General features: G+C 43.8%; 1 protein-coding gene across 2 annotated transcripts in view; it reads left to right on the plus strand.

Annotated features, from left to right (window-relative positions):
- Positions 1-10,144: 10,144 nt before the first annotated feature.
- ftcd (formimidoyltransferase cyclodeaminase) overlaps positions 10,145-17,898 on the plus strand; it is an 85,035-nt gene continuing 77,281 nt past the window's right edge. The window contains exons 1-2 of one of the 2 annotated variants that reach the window (XM_068036214.1): positions 10,145-10,201; positions 10,293-10,370. In XM_068036214.1, coding sequence (XP_067892315.1) covers positions 10,317-10,370 — 54 coding nt within the window. In that variant the 5' untranslated portion in view covers positions 10,145-10,201; positions 10,293-10,316. The other variant, XM_068036215.1, reaches the window with a different exon arrangement.

Below are 17,898 nucleotides of genomic sequence, written 5' to 3' on the forward strand. Positions count from 1 at the left end.
AGGGGTGACAATCCCAGGCAGCAGAGGCACTCAGGTCACTTGGCCTGTTCCTGTGTTGTACTGTTCTTTGTTCTTTGTTCTTTTGTTCTTTATTACCTCGGAGTTATCTATGTTGAAGTTCATTTGTGAATGTTTGCGCTGATGCAGCAAAGGATGTAGGGTTTCACTTTGGACAGATTGACTTTGGCAGTGTTGGGATTGGGGGGAGCGTTCCCCTGTGTGTAGCTCATGTTATACTTGACTTAAGAATATTGGCAACACGCAAAAAAAAGAAGCGGCCCATTTCCAGTAATAAAATCTACCATTGAGACCAGAGGTCCGTGCAATTGCTTCACAAGTGTGTGATGTTGTTGGCCTCTGCCCAGTTTTTAGCTGTTTATATATTTTCTACTGGGCCAGTTTTATTCTGTCAGACTAAGAGCAACAATTGATCCTCCAAGAAACACTTCAAGTTGTGATATTGGCAGGAGCAAGAGAGCGTCGAGCAGTTGGAGCTTGGCGGCCATGTTTTTTTAGCTGCCACACTTCTTATTGATGAAGAAACAGTAGTATTTGGTAACAAGCAAAAGTGACATGAGGAAAAACGTTTTTCACGCAATGAGTGGTTAAGGTCTGGAATGCGCTGCCTGAGAACGTGGTGGAGGCAGGTTCAATTGAAGCATTCAAAAGGGAATTAGACTGTTATATGAAAAGGAAGAATGTGCAGGGTTATGGGGAGAAGGCAGGGGGATGGAACTGAGGGAGTTGCCCTTTCAGAGAGCCAGTGCGGACATGATGGGCCGAATGGCCTCCTTCTGCACTGTAACGATTCTGTGATTCAGACAAACCAAAGTCTTCAATGACTGACTTTCGGAAATCTGCCAAGGTAGTGTTTTCAGTTTAAACCCATTGTTTGCAATCAGTTTCACAATTATGAACAAGAATTGAATTGTGGCCGACATAGCTTTCATTCATTTCCATCAACGAAATCCTGGATCAGGGATAGCACCTTCCCCATTTGTCATGGAAGCTGTCACTATAGCAATGGACAGCAGCTAATCAACACAAAGGCAGTATGTAGGCCCAGACCAGTATTCAAAGCTTGCATAGCACAGCTGTATAAACACTGGAAGTTAAAACTTTACAGAGTGTTGAGGTGAATCAAGGCTTCCTATTTTCAAAATAAAGGTTACTATTCAGCTAATATAATTAGTCTTTGTTCCATTATCAAAGCTTGGTCTAAACCTCAAAGAACAAAGGTCAAAAGCTTGTACTTTTGTGGTTTTTGATTAACAGTTATTGACTGGATAATGTGATCTCAGGATAAGGAATTAACCCGGTCACTCGGTCTTTCCATTTGCAGTTAGTTACTTGGTAAGAAATATAGACTGCCTGGGGTGCATTTTTTTTAGCGCAGAGGAAGCATATGCAAACAAAAACAACAGCATAGAGCACCTTTAATGTAGCAAAATACCCCACAGTCCTTCACAGGAGTGTTAGCAACCATAATTTGAAACAGAATGACATAAGGAGCGATTAGGACAGGAGACCAAAAGCTTTGGCAATGCGGAAGGTTTTAAGGATCTCCATCAAGGAGGAAAGACAGGTAGAGAGACAGAGTGGTTTTCGGAGAGAATTCCAGAGCTTAGGGTATAGACAGAGGCTGCCAGTGACGGACTGCTGAAAATTGGAGATGTGCAAGAGGCCAGAATTGGAGAGGAGCAGAAACCTCAGAGAGATCTAGGATTGGAGGAGGTTAGATGGATAGAGAGAGCCAGGTCATGGAGGGATTTGAAAACAAGACTAAGAATTGTAAAGTTACGGAGTTGTCAGATTGATAGCTAATGTAAGTCAGCAAGCACAGTGGGGGTGGGTGAACTGCATTTGGACAGCAAAGCTTCGAAATGCAGTCGTTACAGGAGATTCCATAGTTAGGGGGACATACAGGCATTTCTGTAACTGTCATTGTGAGTCCCACATGGTGTGTTGCCTTCCTGGTGCCGTGGTAAAGGACATTATGGAGAGGGTGCAGAATATTCTGCAGGGGGAAGGGAGTAAGCCAGAGGTTCTTTGATATATATAAATGACTTGAACATTGAAATACAGTGTAAAATTTCAAAATTTGTCAATGGTACAAAACTTGGAGGTGTGGCACACAGTGAGGATGATGCAAATGGACTACAACAGGACATAGGCTAGCAGAATGGGCAGACAAGTGGCAGATGGAATTTAATAAAGAGAACTGTGAGGTGATGCACTTTGACAAAAAGGATAAGGGAGAGGCAATATATACTTAATGACATAGTTCTAAAGAGTGGGCAGGGACAGAAGGACCTGGGGGTTCATGTGCATTGATCTTTGAAGGTGGCAGGGCATATTGAGAGAGTGGTTAGTAAAGCATATGGATCTTGGGCTTCATAAATGGAGGCATTGAGTACAAAAGCAGGGAAGTAATGCTGAACATTTTATAAAGCTCTGGTTCAGCCACAACTAGAGTATTGCGCCCAGTTCTGGTCACCACACTTTAGGAAGGATGTGAGGATCCTTGAGAGGATGTAGAGGAGATTTACCAGAATAGTTCCAGGGATGAGGTATTTTAGTTACAAGGCTACATTGGAGAAGCTGGGATTGTTCTCTTTGGAGCACAGGAGATTGAGGGGAGATTTGATAGAGGTGTACAAGATCATGACAGATTTAGATAGGGTAGACAAAGAAAAGCTGTTCCCATTAGCTGATGGTACAAGGACTAGGAGACACAGATTGAAGATTTTGGGCAAGAGATACGGGGGAATGTGAGGAAGAACATTTTTACGCAGCGAGTGGTAATGACCTGGAACTCACTGCCTATGAGGGTGGTGGAAGTGGAGAAGATGAATGATTTCAAAAGGAAATTGGATGGGCACTTGAGGAAAAGAAACTTGCTGGACTATGGGGACAGAGCGGAGGAATGGGACTGACTCTACAGGGCGACGGCAGAGACTTGATGGGCCGAATGGCCTCCTGTTGTGCCATAATGACTCAATGACTAGAGTGAGTTAGGATGCAGACAGCATCCTAGTAGTTGGGTAGAGCTGAAGTTTACTGGGGGTCGGCGATGGGGGACTGGTCAGGAGAACTTTAGAATAATCTAAGACTGGAGATAACAAAGGCATAGAAGAGAGTTTAACAGCACATGAGCTGAGGCAGGGGCAGAGACAAAGATGGAAGTGGGCATGTCTAGGTGATGGAGTAGATATGATTTTGAAGGCTTAGTTCATGGTCAAAGAGGATGCCAAGAATGGAAACATTTTGCTTCAGCCTCGGACAGGGAAGAAAGATGGAATTGAAGGCTAGGGAACAGAGATTGAGGTGGGGACCAAAGACAATGCAGGGATCAGTGCTGGAGCCTCAACTTTTTACAATTTATATAAATGACTTGGATGAAGGGACGGAAGGTATGGTTGCTAAATTTTCTGATGACACAAAGTTAGGTAGAAAAGTAAGTTGTGAAGAAGACAAGGAGGTTATAAAGGGATATTGATAGGTTAAATGAGTGGGCAAAGATCTGGCAAATGGAGTATAATGTGGGAAAGTGGAAAATTGTCCATTTTGGCAGGAAGAATCAAAAAGAAGCATATTATCTAAATGGTGAGAGATTGCAGAGCTCTGAGATGCAGAGGGATCTGAGTGTCCTAGTGCATGAATCGCAAAAGGTTAGCATGCAGGTACAGCACGTCATTAGGAACTCTGATAGAATGTTATCATTTATTGCGAGGGGAATTGAATACAAAAGGTTATGCTTCAGTTATACAGGGCATTGGTGAGACCACATCTAGAGTACTGTGTACAGTACTGGTCTCCTTATCTAAGGAAGGATATAAATGCACTGGAAGCAGTTCAGAGAAGGTTTACTAGTCTAATACCTGGAATGGGCAGATTGTCTTATGAGGAAAGGTTGGACAGGCTAGTGTTGTATCCTCTTGAGTTTAGAAGAGTTAGAGGCAACCTGATTGAAACATATAAGATTCTGAGGGGTCTTGACAGGGTGGTTGTGGAAAGGATGTTTCCTCTTGTGGGAGAATCCAAAACTAGGGATCACTGTTTAAAAATAAGGGGTCGCCCATTTAAGACAGAGATGAGGAGAAATATTTTCTGTCAGAGGGGCGTGAGTCTTTGGAACTCCCTTCCTGTAAAGGCAGTGGAAGCAGAGTCTTTGAATATTTTTAAGACAGAGGTAGATAGATTCTTGATAAGCAAGGGGGTGAAAGGTTATTGGGGGTAGGCAGGAACATCGAGTTGAGGTTACAATCAGATCAGCCAAGATCTTGTTGAATGGCGGAGCAGGCTCGAGGGGTCGAGTTGCCTACTCCTGCTCCTAATTCGTATGTTCGTATATATGTTCATATGTAATGGATGTGATCTTCTCAACATGTAACTGGAGGGCTTTTCTGCTTGTCCCCCTCAGCCCCCAAGCTTTCTTTCAACCCTGAGATCTGACTCCCCCTTCCCCAACCCCCAACAGACTTTCCCTCATCCAAAAACCCCACTTTGATTGCAGCCCTGGGTTGGCAGCAGACACCTCCTTCCCTGGGATCTGATACCCTGCCCACCTCAGGCTCCCACTGGAAGCTGCAAGTTCTTTATGTGCGGATACAGCCTACGCTGCTGTTCTCCTTGTTCCACCGGAAGCCAAGCTGTAAATCAGGCTAATGTCTGGGCAGGGACCTTGTTTAAAAAAAGATCAGGACTTCTGAGTTTCCCGACCAAAGCTCTGCCATCCCCGCCATCCCCCACCCCACTTACCAAACCCACCCCAGTGACTATCAGGGCCATACATTCAAGATATTTATAGCCTTTGCAATTTCTATGAATATTTTTATTTCCATTTGCGACCAGAAATTAATTGGCTTTAAACCTTTAAGTTTACCCATCACCCCCTCTAAGCAGACCTTTAAGGCTTCCTCTAGCAAGTGTCTTATGCCACAACTAATTTGGATCAGGAGCTCACGGATAAATATTAATGAGGCGGAGCTTGGCAAAATCAGCCAGTGACATTGGGCATGTGCTAATAGCACATCACCTGACCAGCAACCATTCTGAGGCCTGATCAGAAAATCCACCTATTTCATTAACACCCTGGGGGTGTCAGACACTGCCATTTTACCTCTCGGACAGTCCGAGATCTGATAAATTGAAATTATTGGATGTGAAATGAATTTGGATGGTCCCAACCTAATTTGTAATGAACACAAGCAAAGGCTAGAGTTTCGATAAAATGTAATGAAGCCACCATTTCCATTAATTTGGCATTACATTAACAAGCTGGTGCAGAATGCCTATAAGGATGGCTGGTTTGAGAGCTGCAAATGTTGTATTGGTACAATTAGAGGACACACTTCTGGGATGTGGGATTAAAAGCCAAACCTGAGAGAATTTCACAGTGCATCTAGGCTCTGCTCAGCGACGAGGCTGAGGGCAAAAATAGAAATGCATGAAAGATATTTGTTTTGCAAAAATATATTTTATTCATAAAATCTGTGAGAAAATACATTACAAAACAGTTCAAAACAGCACCAAGTTGACATTCCAGAAAGTGCAAAGGAAATCAGTTTTCTTCAATACAGGAGTGAGTTGCCTCACAACCCTTCCATTCCATTTTACCTGATTCCCTCCCCAAACCCCATTTTGGAAAGCACGTCCATCATTTATGTCTGCGATATCCTGTCAAAAGCCTTCTTCTGGTCCAAGCTGATGAGGCAGGCGTCCCCCCTCCTGTCCCGTACATTGGCGATCGTATCCCTGAGTACAAAGAACAAAGAACAGTACAGCACAGGAACAGGCCATTCGGCCCTCCAAGCCTGCGCCCATCTTGATGCCTGTCTAAACTAAAACCTTCTGCACTTCCAGTGACCGTATCCCTCTATTCCCATCCTATTCATATATTTGTCAAGATGCCTCTTAAACGTCGCTATCGTAACTGCTTCCACCACCTCCCCCGGCAGCAGGTTCCAGGCACTCACCACCGTCTGTGTAAAAAACTTGGTCCGCACATCCCCTCCAAACTTTGCCCCTCGCACCTTAAACCTATGTCCCCTAGTAACTGACTCTTCCACCCTGGGAAAAAGCTTCTGACTATCCACTCTGTCCATGCCACTCATAACTTTGTAAACCTCTATCATGACGCCCCTCCACCTCCGTCGTTCCAGTGAAAACAATCCGAGTTTATCCAACCTCTCCTCATAGCAACATCCTGGTAAACCTTGCGATTAGGTAAGATTTAGGATGCGTAGGATGGGGAAGGAAACTGCAGGGGATGGGCACAATCGAAATGTGGAGCTTATTCACGGAGCAGCTACTGCGTGTCCTTGATAAGTATGTACCTGTCAGGCAGGGAGGAAGTTGTCGAGCGAGGGAGCCGTGGTTTACTAAAGAAGTTGAAGAGCTTGTCAAGAGGAAGAAGAAGGCGTATGTTAGGATGAGACGTGAAGGCTCAGTTAGGGCGCTTGAGAGTTACAAGCTAGCCAGGAAGGATCTAAAGGGAGAGATAAGAAGAGCAAGGAGAGGACACGAGAAGTCATTGGCGGATAGGATCAAAGAAAACCCTAAGGCTTTCTATAGGTATATCAGGAATAAAAGAATGACTAGAGATAGGTTAGGGCCAATCAAGGATAGTAGTGGGAAGTTGTGTGTGGAATCAGAGGAGATAGGGGAAGTGTTAAATGAATATTTTTCGTCAGTATTTACAGTGGAGAAAGAAAATGTTGTCGAGGAGAATACTGAGATACAGACTACTAGGCTAGGTGGGATTGAGGTTCACAAGGAGGAGGTGTTAGCAATTTTGGAAAGTGTGAAAATAGATAAGTCCCCTGGGCCAGATGGGATTTATCCTAGGATTCTCTGGGAAGCCAGGGAGGAGATTGCAGAGCCTTTGTCCTTGATTTTTATGTCGTCATTGTCGACAGGAATATTGCTGGAAGACTGGAGGATAGCAAATGTTGTCCCCTTGTTCAAGAAGGGGAGTAGAGACAGCCCTGGTAATTATAGACCTGTGAGCCTTACTTCGGTTGTGGGTAAAATGTTGGAAAAGGTTATAAGAGATAGGATTTATAATCATCTTGAAAAGAATAAGTTCATTAGAGATAGTCAGCACGGTTTTGTGAAGGGTAGGTCGTGCCTCACAAACCTTATTGAGTTTTTTGACAAGGTAACCAAACAGGTGGATGAGGGTAAAGCCGTGGATGTGGTCTATATGGATTTCAGTAAGGCGTTTGATTAAGTTCCCCACGGTAGGCTATTGCAGAAAATACAGAAGTATGGGATTGAAGGTGAATTAGTGCTTTGGATCAGAAACTGGCTAGCTGAAAGAAGACAGAGGGTGGTGGTTGATGGTAAATGTTCATCCTGGAGTATAGTTTCTAGTGGTGTACCGCAAGGATCTGTTTTGGGGCCACTGCTGTTTGTCATTTTTATAAATGACCTGGATGAGGGTGTAGAAGGGTGGGTTAGTAAATTTGCGGATGACACGAAGGTCGGTGGAGTTGTGGATAGTGCCGAAGGATGTTGTAGGTTACAGAGGGACATAGATAGGCTGCAGAGCTGGGCTGAGAGATGGCAAATGGAGTTTAATGCGGAAAAGTGTGAGGTGATTCACTTCGGAATGAGTAACAGGATTGCAGAATACTGGGCTAATGGGAAGATTCTTGGTAGTGTAGATGAGCAGAGAGATCTTGGTGTCCAGGTACATAAATCCCTGAAAGTTGCCACCCAGGTTAATAGAGCTGTTAAGAAGGCATATGGTGTGTTAGCTTTTATTAGTAGGGGGATCGAGTTTAGGAGCCACGAGGTCATGCTGCAGCTGTACAGAACTCTGGTGCGGCCGCACCTGGAGTATTGCGTGCAGTTCTGGTCACCGCATTATAGGAAGGATGTGGAAGCTTTGGAAAAGGTGCAGAGGAGATTTACTAGGATGTTGCCTGGTATGGAGGGAAGGTCTTACGAGGAAAGGCTGAGGGACTTGAGGTTGTTTTCGTTAGAGAGAAGGAGGAGAAGAGGTGACTTAATAGAGACATATAAGATAATCAGAGGGTTGGACAGGGTGGATAGTGAGAGCCTTTTTCCTCGGATGGTGATGGCAAACACGAGGGGACATAGCTTTAAGTTGAGGGGTGATAGATATAGGACAGATGTCAGAGGTAGTTTCTTTACACAGAGAGTAGTAGGGGCGTGGAACGCCCTGCCTGCAACAGTAGTAGACTCGCCAACTTTAAGGGCATTTAAGTGGTCATTGGATAGACATATGGATGAAAATGGAATAGTGTAGGTCAGATGGTTTCACAGGTCGGCGCAACATCGAGGGCTGAAGGGCCTGTACTGCGCTGTAATGTTCTATGTTCTATGTTCTACCTCTTCTGTACCCTCTCCAAAGCCTCCATGTCCTTCTGGTAGTGTGGCGACCAGAATTGCAAGCAATATTCTAAGTGTGGCCTAACTAAAGTTCTGTACAGCTGCAGCATGACTTGCCAATTTTTATACTCTATGCCCCAACCGATGAAGGCAAGCATGCCGTATGCCTTCTTGACTGCCTTATCCACTTGCATTGCCACTTTCAGTGACCTGTGGACCTGTACGCCCAGATTTCTCTGCCTGTCAATACTCCTAAGTGTTCTGCCATTTACTGTATACTTCCCACCTGTATTAGATCTTCCAAAATGCATTACCTCACATTTGTCCGGATTGAACTCCAGTAGCGAAACTATCAGATCTTCCTGCCGGGTACAGTGCAGGTCTGGTCAGGGTGAATCACCAACTCCAGAGCAGATGTGACCCGATTGGTGATGACTTTGGACAGAATCTTGTAGTCTACAAATGCATGGAAGATTTTTTTTTCCCAAAAATATACTTTATTCATAAAAATCTGTAAAAAAATGCATTACAAAACAGTTCAAAACAGCACCAAGTTGACATTCCAAAAAGTACAAAGGAAATCAGTTTTCTTCAATACAGGAGTAAGTTGACTCACAACCCTTCCGTTCCATTTTACCTGCCATGTACATTTTACAGCAAACCCGTACTTGGTGTATACGGCCTGAGGGGTTTCCTATGGGCTCAGCCCCTCAGTTCACTTTGGTGGGAGGACCTTATACAGTGGCCTTTCCCCACTGAGCCTTTGCCACAGCTGCCCCAAGCTTTAGTGCGTCCCTCAGCACGTAGTCCTGGACCTTGGAATGTGCCAGTCATGAACAACTCTTTGCACTGGAAGACCAGCATGTTTCGGGCAGACCAAAGAGCATCTTTCACTGAATTGATGGTCCTCCAGCAGCAGTTGATGTTTATCTCGTGTGCGTCCCTGGGAACAGCCCGTAGAGCTCCTGTGTTACAGAGCTGCTTGGGATGAACCTCGACAAAAACCACTGCATCTCTTTCCACACCTGCTTTGCAAAAGACACATTCCAGCAGGAGGTGGGCAACTGTCTCTTCCCCACCGCAGCCACCTCGAGGGCAGCGTGCGGAGTGGTTGAGACTCCGAGCGTGCAGGAAGGATGTGACAGGGAGGGCCCTTCTCACCACCAGCCAAGCTACGTCTTGGTGCTTGTTTGAAAGTTCTGGTGATAAGACATTCTGCCAAATGACTTTGGCTGTCTGCTCGGGGAACCATCCGACAGGATCCACCATCTCCTTTTCCTGTAGGGCCTTGAGGACATTCCGTGCAGGTCACTGCCTGATGGATTGGTGGGCAAAGGTGTTTTCCCACAGAATCTTTCCCACGAAGGATAGGTGATACGGCACAGTCCAACTGGATGGAGCATTCCGCGGCAATGTGACCAGACCCATCCTTCGCAACGCCGGGGACAGATAGAACCTCAGCACGTAGTGACACTTGGTGTTTGCGTACTGGGGCTCTACACACAGCTTGATGCAGCCGCACACGAAGGTGGCCATCTGGATGAGGGCCACGTTGGGTAAATTTTTCCCGCCCTTATCCAGAAGTTTGAACATCATGTCCCTCTGGACACGGTCCATTACAAATGCATGAAAGATGAACTCCAAAGTAAAGTAATGCTCCAGGATTGTGCTGTGTGGAATTGTTTCTTTAAAGATGAGTTTGTTGCCCCTGCTCCTTTAAGAGATGGTGCCTTAAATTCTAATGCATCAGGTGGTGTGCCAGGAACTTGTCCTTGTAGTAACTGATTGATAGATTGTGGAAAGTTCAGTAAGGTTGTAGTCTGAACACAGTCCACTAAAGGTAAGAGTTGAAATAATGAATAGCTGTGAATGCAGTGTGAACTGGGTAACTGTGCTTTGAGGAGATTTTATTACAATTTGCTTATTTGCAGGAAGTGACAGTTATTTGGAAAATCATGGCCCGGCTTGTGGAGTGTGTGCCAAATTTTTCCAATGGGCAAAGTAAAGAGGTAAGGCTATCAATAGGTTTGAATTAGTGCCTGGATAGTTATTTAGATTGTATCTTGCCAGAACTACATGCAGCAGATTAAACCGAAGACACAGCAATCCCACATTCGGTTGAGGTAATGAGTGGCTGAGTACAGAAAGAAGATCCCAGGTTCGATTCCCAGTCTAAGTTATGTTGGTAGATTTCAAGGGTCAGACAATCAGCCCATCACGTCTGTGCTAGCTGTTTTGAAGAACAAGCCAGTTAGTTCCACTCCCCAGCTCCTTCCCCTTATCGCTGAACTTTTTTTCTCCTTTTGAAGGCTACTATTGAGTCTGTATCCAAAACCCCATCAGGCAGTGCATTCCAAATTCTAAAAAAAGATTCTCCTCATGTCGCCTCTGTTTCTTTTGTCAATCACCTTAAATCTGCGCCCTTTCTTATCGGAAATAGTTTCTCTTTACTTACTCTACCTAAACCCTTTGTGACTTTAAGTATGTCTACCAAATCTCCTCCTAGCCTTCCCTGCTCTAATGAAAACAATTGCACTTCTTCAATCTATCCAAGTGACTACAATCCCTCATCCCTGAAACCATTCTAGTACATCTCTTCTGTACCCTCTCCAAAAGTGTGGTGCCCAGAATTGGACACAAAACTCCAGCTGGGGCCAAAATAGAGTTTTATAAGGGTTTAGCATAACTTCCTGGCTTTTGTGCTCTATGCCTTTATTTATAAAGCTGTATGCTTTCTTAACTGCATTGTTAACCTGTCTTGCCACCTTCAAAGGTTTGTGCATAAGCACCCCCAGGTGTCTCTGTTCTTGCATCTCCTTTATAATTGCACCGTTTAGTATGTACAGTCTCTCCTCATTCTCCTCAAAACACATTTCTCTGCATTGAATTCTATCTGCCATGTGTCCGCCCATTCCACCGGCTTGTCTATGTCTCCTTGAAGTCTGTTACAATATTCCTCACTGTTTACTACACCTCCAACTTCTGTAAAAGCAAAAAAAAATGCAGATGCTGGATATCTGAAATAAAAACAGAAAGTGCTGGAAATAGTCGGCAGGTCTGGCAGCATCTGTGGAGAGAGAAGCAGAGTTAATGTTTCAGGTCAGTGATCTTTCATCAGAACTGATGAACAGAACCAGAGTTCTGATGAAAGGTCACAGACCTGAAACCTCCAACTTCTGTATCATCAGCAAATTTTGAAATTGTGCCCTGGACCTCCAAGTCCTAGTCATGAATGTATATCAAAAACAGCAGCCGTTCTAGCACTGAACTTTGGGGAACACCGCTGTATACCTCCCTCCAGTCAGCAAAACAGGCATTCAACACAACTCTCTGTTTTCTATCCCTTAGCCAAATTTGTATCCATGCTGCTACTGCCCCATTTATTCCATGGGCTTCATTTTATATGGTGTTTTATCAAATGCCATTTGAAAGTCCATATTTACAACATCAACTGCACAGTCCTCATCCACCACCATCTCTGTTAACTCATCAAAAAACTCAATCAAGTTAATTAAATCCGATTTGCCCTTAATAAATCCATGCAGGCTCTCCTTTAATTGTCCATACTTGTCCAAGTAGCTGTTAATTTTCTCCTGGATTATTGTTTCTAAAAGATTCCCCACCACCAATGATAAACTGACTGGCCTGTAATTGGCAGGTTTATCCTTCACCCCCTTTTCGAACAAGGATTTAACATTTGCAATTCTTCAATCCTTTGGCACCACCTCTGTATCTAAGGTGGATTGGAAGATTGTGGCCAGCACTTCCGCAGTTTCTACCCTTACTTCCCACAGCATCCTAGGATACATCTCTTCCCGACTGGGTGACTTAGAGTCGTAGCATTGAAGGAGGCCATTTGGCCCATTGAGTCAACACCAGCTTTCCGTATAGCAATGCAGTCAGTCCCATTCGCACGCTCTATCCCCGTAGCCCTGCAAGTTTAATTCCTTCGTGTCTATCTAATTTCCTTCTGAAATTATTCATCGTCTCCACTTTCACCATTCTCGTTCTCACTACATAAAAGTTCTTCCTCACATTCTCCCTGCACCTCTTGCCCAAAACCTTCAATCTGTGTCTCCTAGTCCTTGTACCATCATTTAATGGGGACAGTCTTTCCTTATCTACCTTCTTTAAACCTCAGCTTATCCAACCTAATCTTGTAGCTAAAATGCCTCATCCCTGGAACTATTCTGGTAAATCTCCTCTGTCCCCTCTCAAGCATCCTCACATCCTTCCTAAAGTGTGGTGATCAGAACTGGATGCAATATTCTAATTGTGGCTGAACCAGAGCTTTAGAAATGTTCAGCATTACTTCCCTGCTTTTGTACTCAATGCCTCTATTTATGAAGCTCAAGACCACGTATGCCTTGCTAACAACTCTCTCAATATGCCCTGCCACCTTCAAAGATCTATGCACATGAGCTCCCAGGTCTTTCTGTCCCTGCACGCTCTTTAGAGCTGTGCTATTAAGTCTATATTGGCACTCCCTACCCTTTTGCCAAAATGGATCACCTCACAGTACTCTGTATTGAATTCCATCTGTTACTTCTCTGACCATTCTGCTACCCTGATGCATTGCATTTGTATCATCCTCACTGTTTGCCACACCTCCAAGTTTGGTATCATCAGCAAAATTTGAAATTTTACTCTGTATTCCAATATCCAAGTCATTTATATATTTCAAAAATACAGTGGTTCTAGGATTGAACCTTGAGGAACACCACAGTCTATGATCCTTCAATCTGAAAAATAACAATTTACCATGACTCGCTGTTTTCTGTCCTTAAGTAAATTTTTTATCCAAGCTGACACTATTCCATGAGCTTCAATTGTGTTAACCAGCCTTTCATGTCGTACTTTGTCAAATCCTTTCTTAAAATCCATGAAGACAACATTCATTCTCTTCATCAATCTTCTCTGTTACTTCATCAAAAAACTCAAGTAGATTAGTCAAGCATGATTTGCCTTTCACAAATCCTTGTTGGCTCTCCTTAATTAACTCAAACCTCTCCAAGTGCCTGGTGATTTTTTTCCCCTGATTATTGTTCCTAAAAGCTTACCCACCACTGATGTTAAACTAACTTGCTAGGAATGTCCTTACATCCTTTCTTGAATAAGGGTGTCACATTTGCCACTGTCTAATCCTCTGGCACCTCCCCTATACCGAGAGAAGATTGAAAGATTATGGCAAGCCCTTCCCCTATCTCCACCATCTTTTCCTAAAGCAACCTGGGATGCAAGCCAACCGGACCAAGCAACTTCTTCACTCAAAGCATAGCCAGCCTTTCCAGTACCTCCTGCCTATCAATTTCCACCCCATCCATTACCTCTACCATTTCCGCATCTACTGATAATTTGTCAGCATCCTCTTCCTTAAGAAACACTGATGCAAATTATTCATCAAGTATTCTACCCTTGCCTTGCACCTCTAAACATATCATCCTCTGTCCCTAATAGGTCCCACTCTACTTCTTACTACCTGTTTGCTATTTACATGACGATAGAAGATTTTTCATTCCCTTTAGTGCCATTCTATTCTCCTCTATTCTCCTTTTGCCAATCATATTTTCCTCTTCAATTCCCCTCTCATTTATTTTATTTGGCCTGGTTCTCAGTTGAAGAATTCAGCTGACATGCATCATACACCCTCTTTTTTGTTTCATTCTATTTTGTATCTCCTTTGTCACCCAAGGATCCCTAGCTTTAGTTGCACTACCTTTCCCACTTGTTGGAATGTACCTAGCCTGTACCTGAAACATCTCCTCCTTAAAGATCACCCATTGTTCCATTACAGTATTTCTTGTCAATCTTTGTTTCCATTTTACCCTGGCCAGATCCCTTCTCATCCCATTGAAATTAGCCCTCTTCCAATTTAGAAATTCTACTTTAGATTGTTCCTTGCTCCTCTCCCTTACAACGATCACTCTTACCCAAGTATTCCCCCACAAACACTTGGTCCACTTGGCCCACCTCATTCCCCAGAATCGGAGCCAGCAATGCCACCTTTTTATTTAGATCGAGAACATACTGGTCACGGAAGTTCTCCTGAACACATTTCAGAAATTCCTTTCCCTTTGCTTCAACATTACCCCAATCAATATTTGTTGAATTAAAGTCCCCCAATATTCTCTGCATGTCTCTGTAATTTCCCTGCAGATTTGCTCCTCTATCCCTCTCTCACTATTTGGAGACCTATAGGATACCCCCTGCAGCGTGATCATACTTTCTTTGCTTCTCAACTCTAACCAAATGGATTCTCTCTTTGCCCCCTCAAGGACATCCTCTCTTTCCAACACTACAATGCCTTCCCTAATCAGTACTGACAACCCATCTCTTTTCTGAACACCTTATATCCTTGAATATTAAGCACCCAGCCCTCACCATTTTTAAGCCATCTTTCTGTTATTGCCACTACATCATATTCCACACGGCTGTTTGTGCTTGTAGTTCACCAACCTTATTCACCACACTTTGTGCGTTTGCGTACATGCACCCATAACCTTTCTTTATATTCCTTGTAGTCCTTCTTAAGCAGCTCCTATCTAATATGGTACTACTTCTTTCTCTAGTACTTTATTCTTCTTTCTACTTCCATTCGCTGCCAATTTAGTTTGAATGTTATGATTAGAACAAGTCAACATGGTTTTCCTAAAGGGAAATCCCTGTTTGACAGGTTTGTTAGAGTTTTTTGAGGATGTAACTAGTAGCGTAGATAAAGGAGAGCCAGTAGATGTAGTGTACCTGGATTTCCAAAAGGCATTCGATAAGGTACCATACAAAAGGTGAATAGGGCTCATAGAGTTAGGGGGTAATATATTAGCATGAATAGTGAATTAGTTAACAGACAGGAAGCAAAGGGTGGGCATAAACAGGGCATTTTTCATATTGGCAGGCAGTGAATAGTGGAGTACTACAAGGATCAGTGTTGGGGCCTCAGCTATTTACAATCTATATTAATGACTTAGATGACGAGACAGAGAGTAATGTGTTTAAGTGTGCTGATGATACAAAGGTGGATGGAAAGAAAAGGTGAGGACACAGAAAGGCTGCAGAGAGATATAGATAGGTTAAGTGAGTGGGCAACAAGATGGCAGATGGAGTATAATGTAGGGAAGTGTGAAGTTTTTCATTTTGTTTGTAAGAATAGAAAAGCAGAATATTTTTTAAAAAGTGTGAAACTTCTAAGCGTTGACGTTCAAAGAGACCTGGGTGTGCTTGTACAAGGAATGCAGAAAGTTAGCATGCAGGTACAGCAAGCAATTAGGAAGGCAAATGACATGTTGACCTTTATTGCAAGGGGATTGAAGTACTGGAATAAAGAAGTTTTGCTACAATTGTACGGGGTTTGGCGAGACCATATCTGGAGTACCATGTGCAGTTTTGGTCTCCACATTTAAGAAAGGATATAGTTGCATTGGAGGCAGTGCAGCGAAGGTTCACTAAATTGGTCCCTGTGATGAGGCGGTTGTCCTTTGATGAGAGGCTGAGTAACTTGGGCCTATATTCTCTGCAGTTTAGAAGAATGAGAGGCGATCTCATTGAAACACACAAGATTCTAAAGGGGCTGGATAGGGTAGATACGGAGAGATTGTTTCCACTGGTCAGGGAATCTAAAACACAGGGGAACAGTCTCAGGATAATGGGCCAATCATTTAGGACTGAGATGAGGAGAAATTACTTCACTCAAAGGGTTGTGACTCTTTGGAATTCTCTACCCAGGGGATTGTGGATGCTCCATCACTGAATACATTTAAGGCTGAAATAGACAGATTTTTGGTTTCGCAGAGAGTCAAGAGAATATGGGCAGCTGGCAGGAAAGTGGAATTGAAGCCCAAGATCAGCCATAATCGTATTGAATGGTGGAGCAGGCTCGATGGGCCATATGGTCTACTTGTGTTCCTATTTCTTGTGTTCTTGTGTTCTTTGAACTCTCATCAACCACACTAGTGAACCTTCCCACAAAGTTGGACATTGGTCCCAGTCCTGTTGAGGTGCAACCCATCTGTTTTGAATAGGTGCCTTCTGCCCCAAAACTGGTTCCAATGCCCCAATCTGAAGCCCTCCCTCCTGCATCATGTTTCAAGCCATGCACTGATCCTCCCTATCTTCCTATTTCTACACTCGCTAGCACACGGCACTGGGAGTAATCCAGAGATTACCAGCTTTGAGGTCCTACCATAGGTCCTAATACCTGCCCTCTTTATGTTATTGGTACTGGCGTGTATCACAACTTCTGACTCACTCCCTTTCCCCTGCAGTATATTCTGCACCTTCTCCATGATGTCCTTTATCCTGGCACCAGGCAGGCAACACACCATGTGGGACTCAGAAATTCCTGTGTGTCCCCCTGACTATGGAATATCCTACACGACTACATTTCTACTCTTTACTGTTTCCTCCTGTGCAGTCCATTACCCATTGCTACCATGGTCTGGACTGCACTCCTTCAAGATGCTGTCACTCTCAGCAGTCTCCAATGCTAAGCACCGGTCACACATCCTCACACATCCTGAAGACTCCTGCACTTCCTGCCTCTTCCTACTCACCCGGATGGCCACCCCTCTACTATCCTGAACTCTCACTGCCTGTGGGGTGACCACCTCCTAGAACGTATGATCCAGGAAACTCTCATCCTCCCTGATGCTCCGCAGTGACTCCAGCTGCCCCTCAAGCCCGGAAATCCTGAGCTTGAGCTGAAGCAGTTGGAGACGCTTCCTATTACTTATCTACTTTAAGTACTGCCCACCTTTGCTCTTATCTATTTTTATCTCATCCAGTATCCCACCAACCTCGTCATTTACCACAGCTTTGACAAAGTCCTCTTCCTAGGTAAAAACTGATGCAAAATACTCATTTCGTACCTCCCAACTGATGTGACAATGCTGTTATTATTTTTATGCCTATAGAAGAACTTTGGATTACCTTTTATGTTAGCCATCAATCTAATCTCATATTGTCTTTGCCCTTTTTTTCCTTTTTCACTTCTCCACACTTTTTATATTCAGCTTGATTCTTCCTTTGTATACTCATCTGTCAGATGCCCCCTTTTTCTGCTTCATTCTATTCTCTGACTCCTTTGTATCCAAGCTTTGATTGCCTTTCCTTTCCCTTTTGCAGGAATGTAGATTGTACCCAGACCATATCTTCTTTAAAGGATGTCCACTGTTCCATTGTATTCTGGCTGCCAGTCTTTGACTCAAACTTATCAAGGCCAGAACCCCTCCTCAATTTACTGAAATTAGCCCTCCTGCGGTTAATTATTTTTAATCTAGTTTGTTCCTTCTCCTTCTCCATGGCACCACACAGGGAGAGACACAGGGAGAGTGTTGGAACCTAACTTAACTATGATCTTATATTTTTGGGTACTAAAGGAATTAAGGGATATTGGGATAATGAAGGAAAGTGGTGTTGTGATAGATCAGCCATGATCTTATTGAATGGCAGAGCAGGCTTGACGGGCCAAATGGCCTATTCCAGCTCCTATTTCTTATGTTCTTAAGTTCTTATGCCACAGGGTTCAGTTCTTGGGCCCCAACT

This window comes from Heterodontus francisci, chromosome 7 (genome assembly GCF_036365525.1).
Source record: "Heterodontus francisci isolate sHetFra1 chromosome 7, sHetFra1.hap1, whole genome shotgun sequence".
In the NCBI taxonomy this organism is placed as follows: Eukaryota; Metazoa; Chordata; class Chondrichthyes; order Heterodontiformes; family Heterodontidae; genus Heterodontus; species Heterodontus francisci.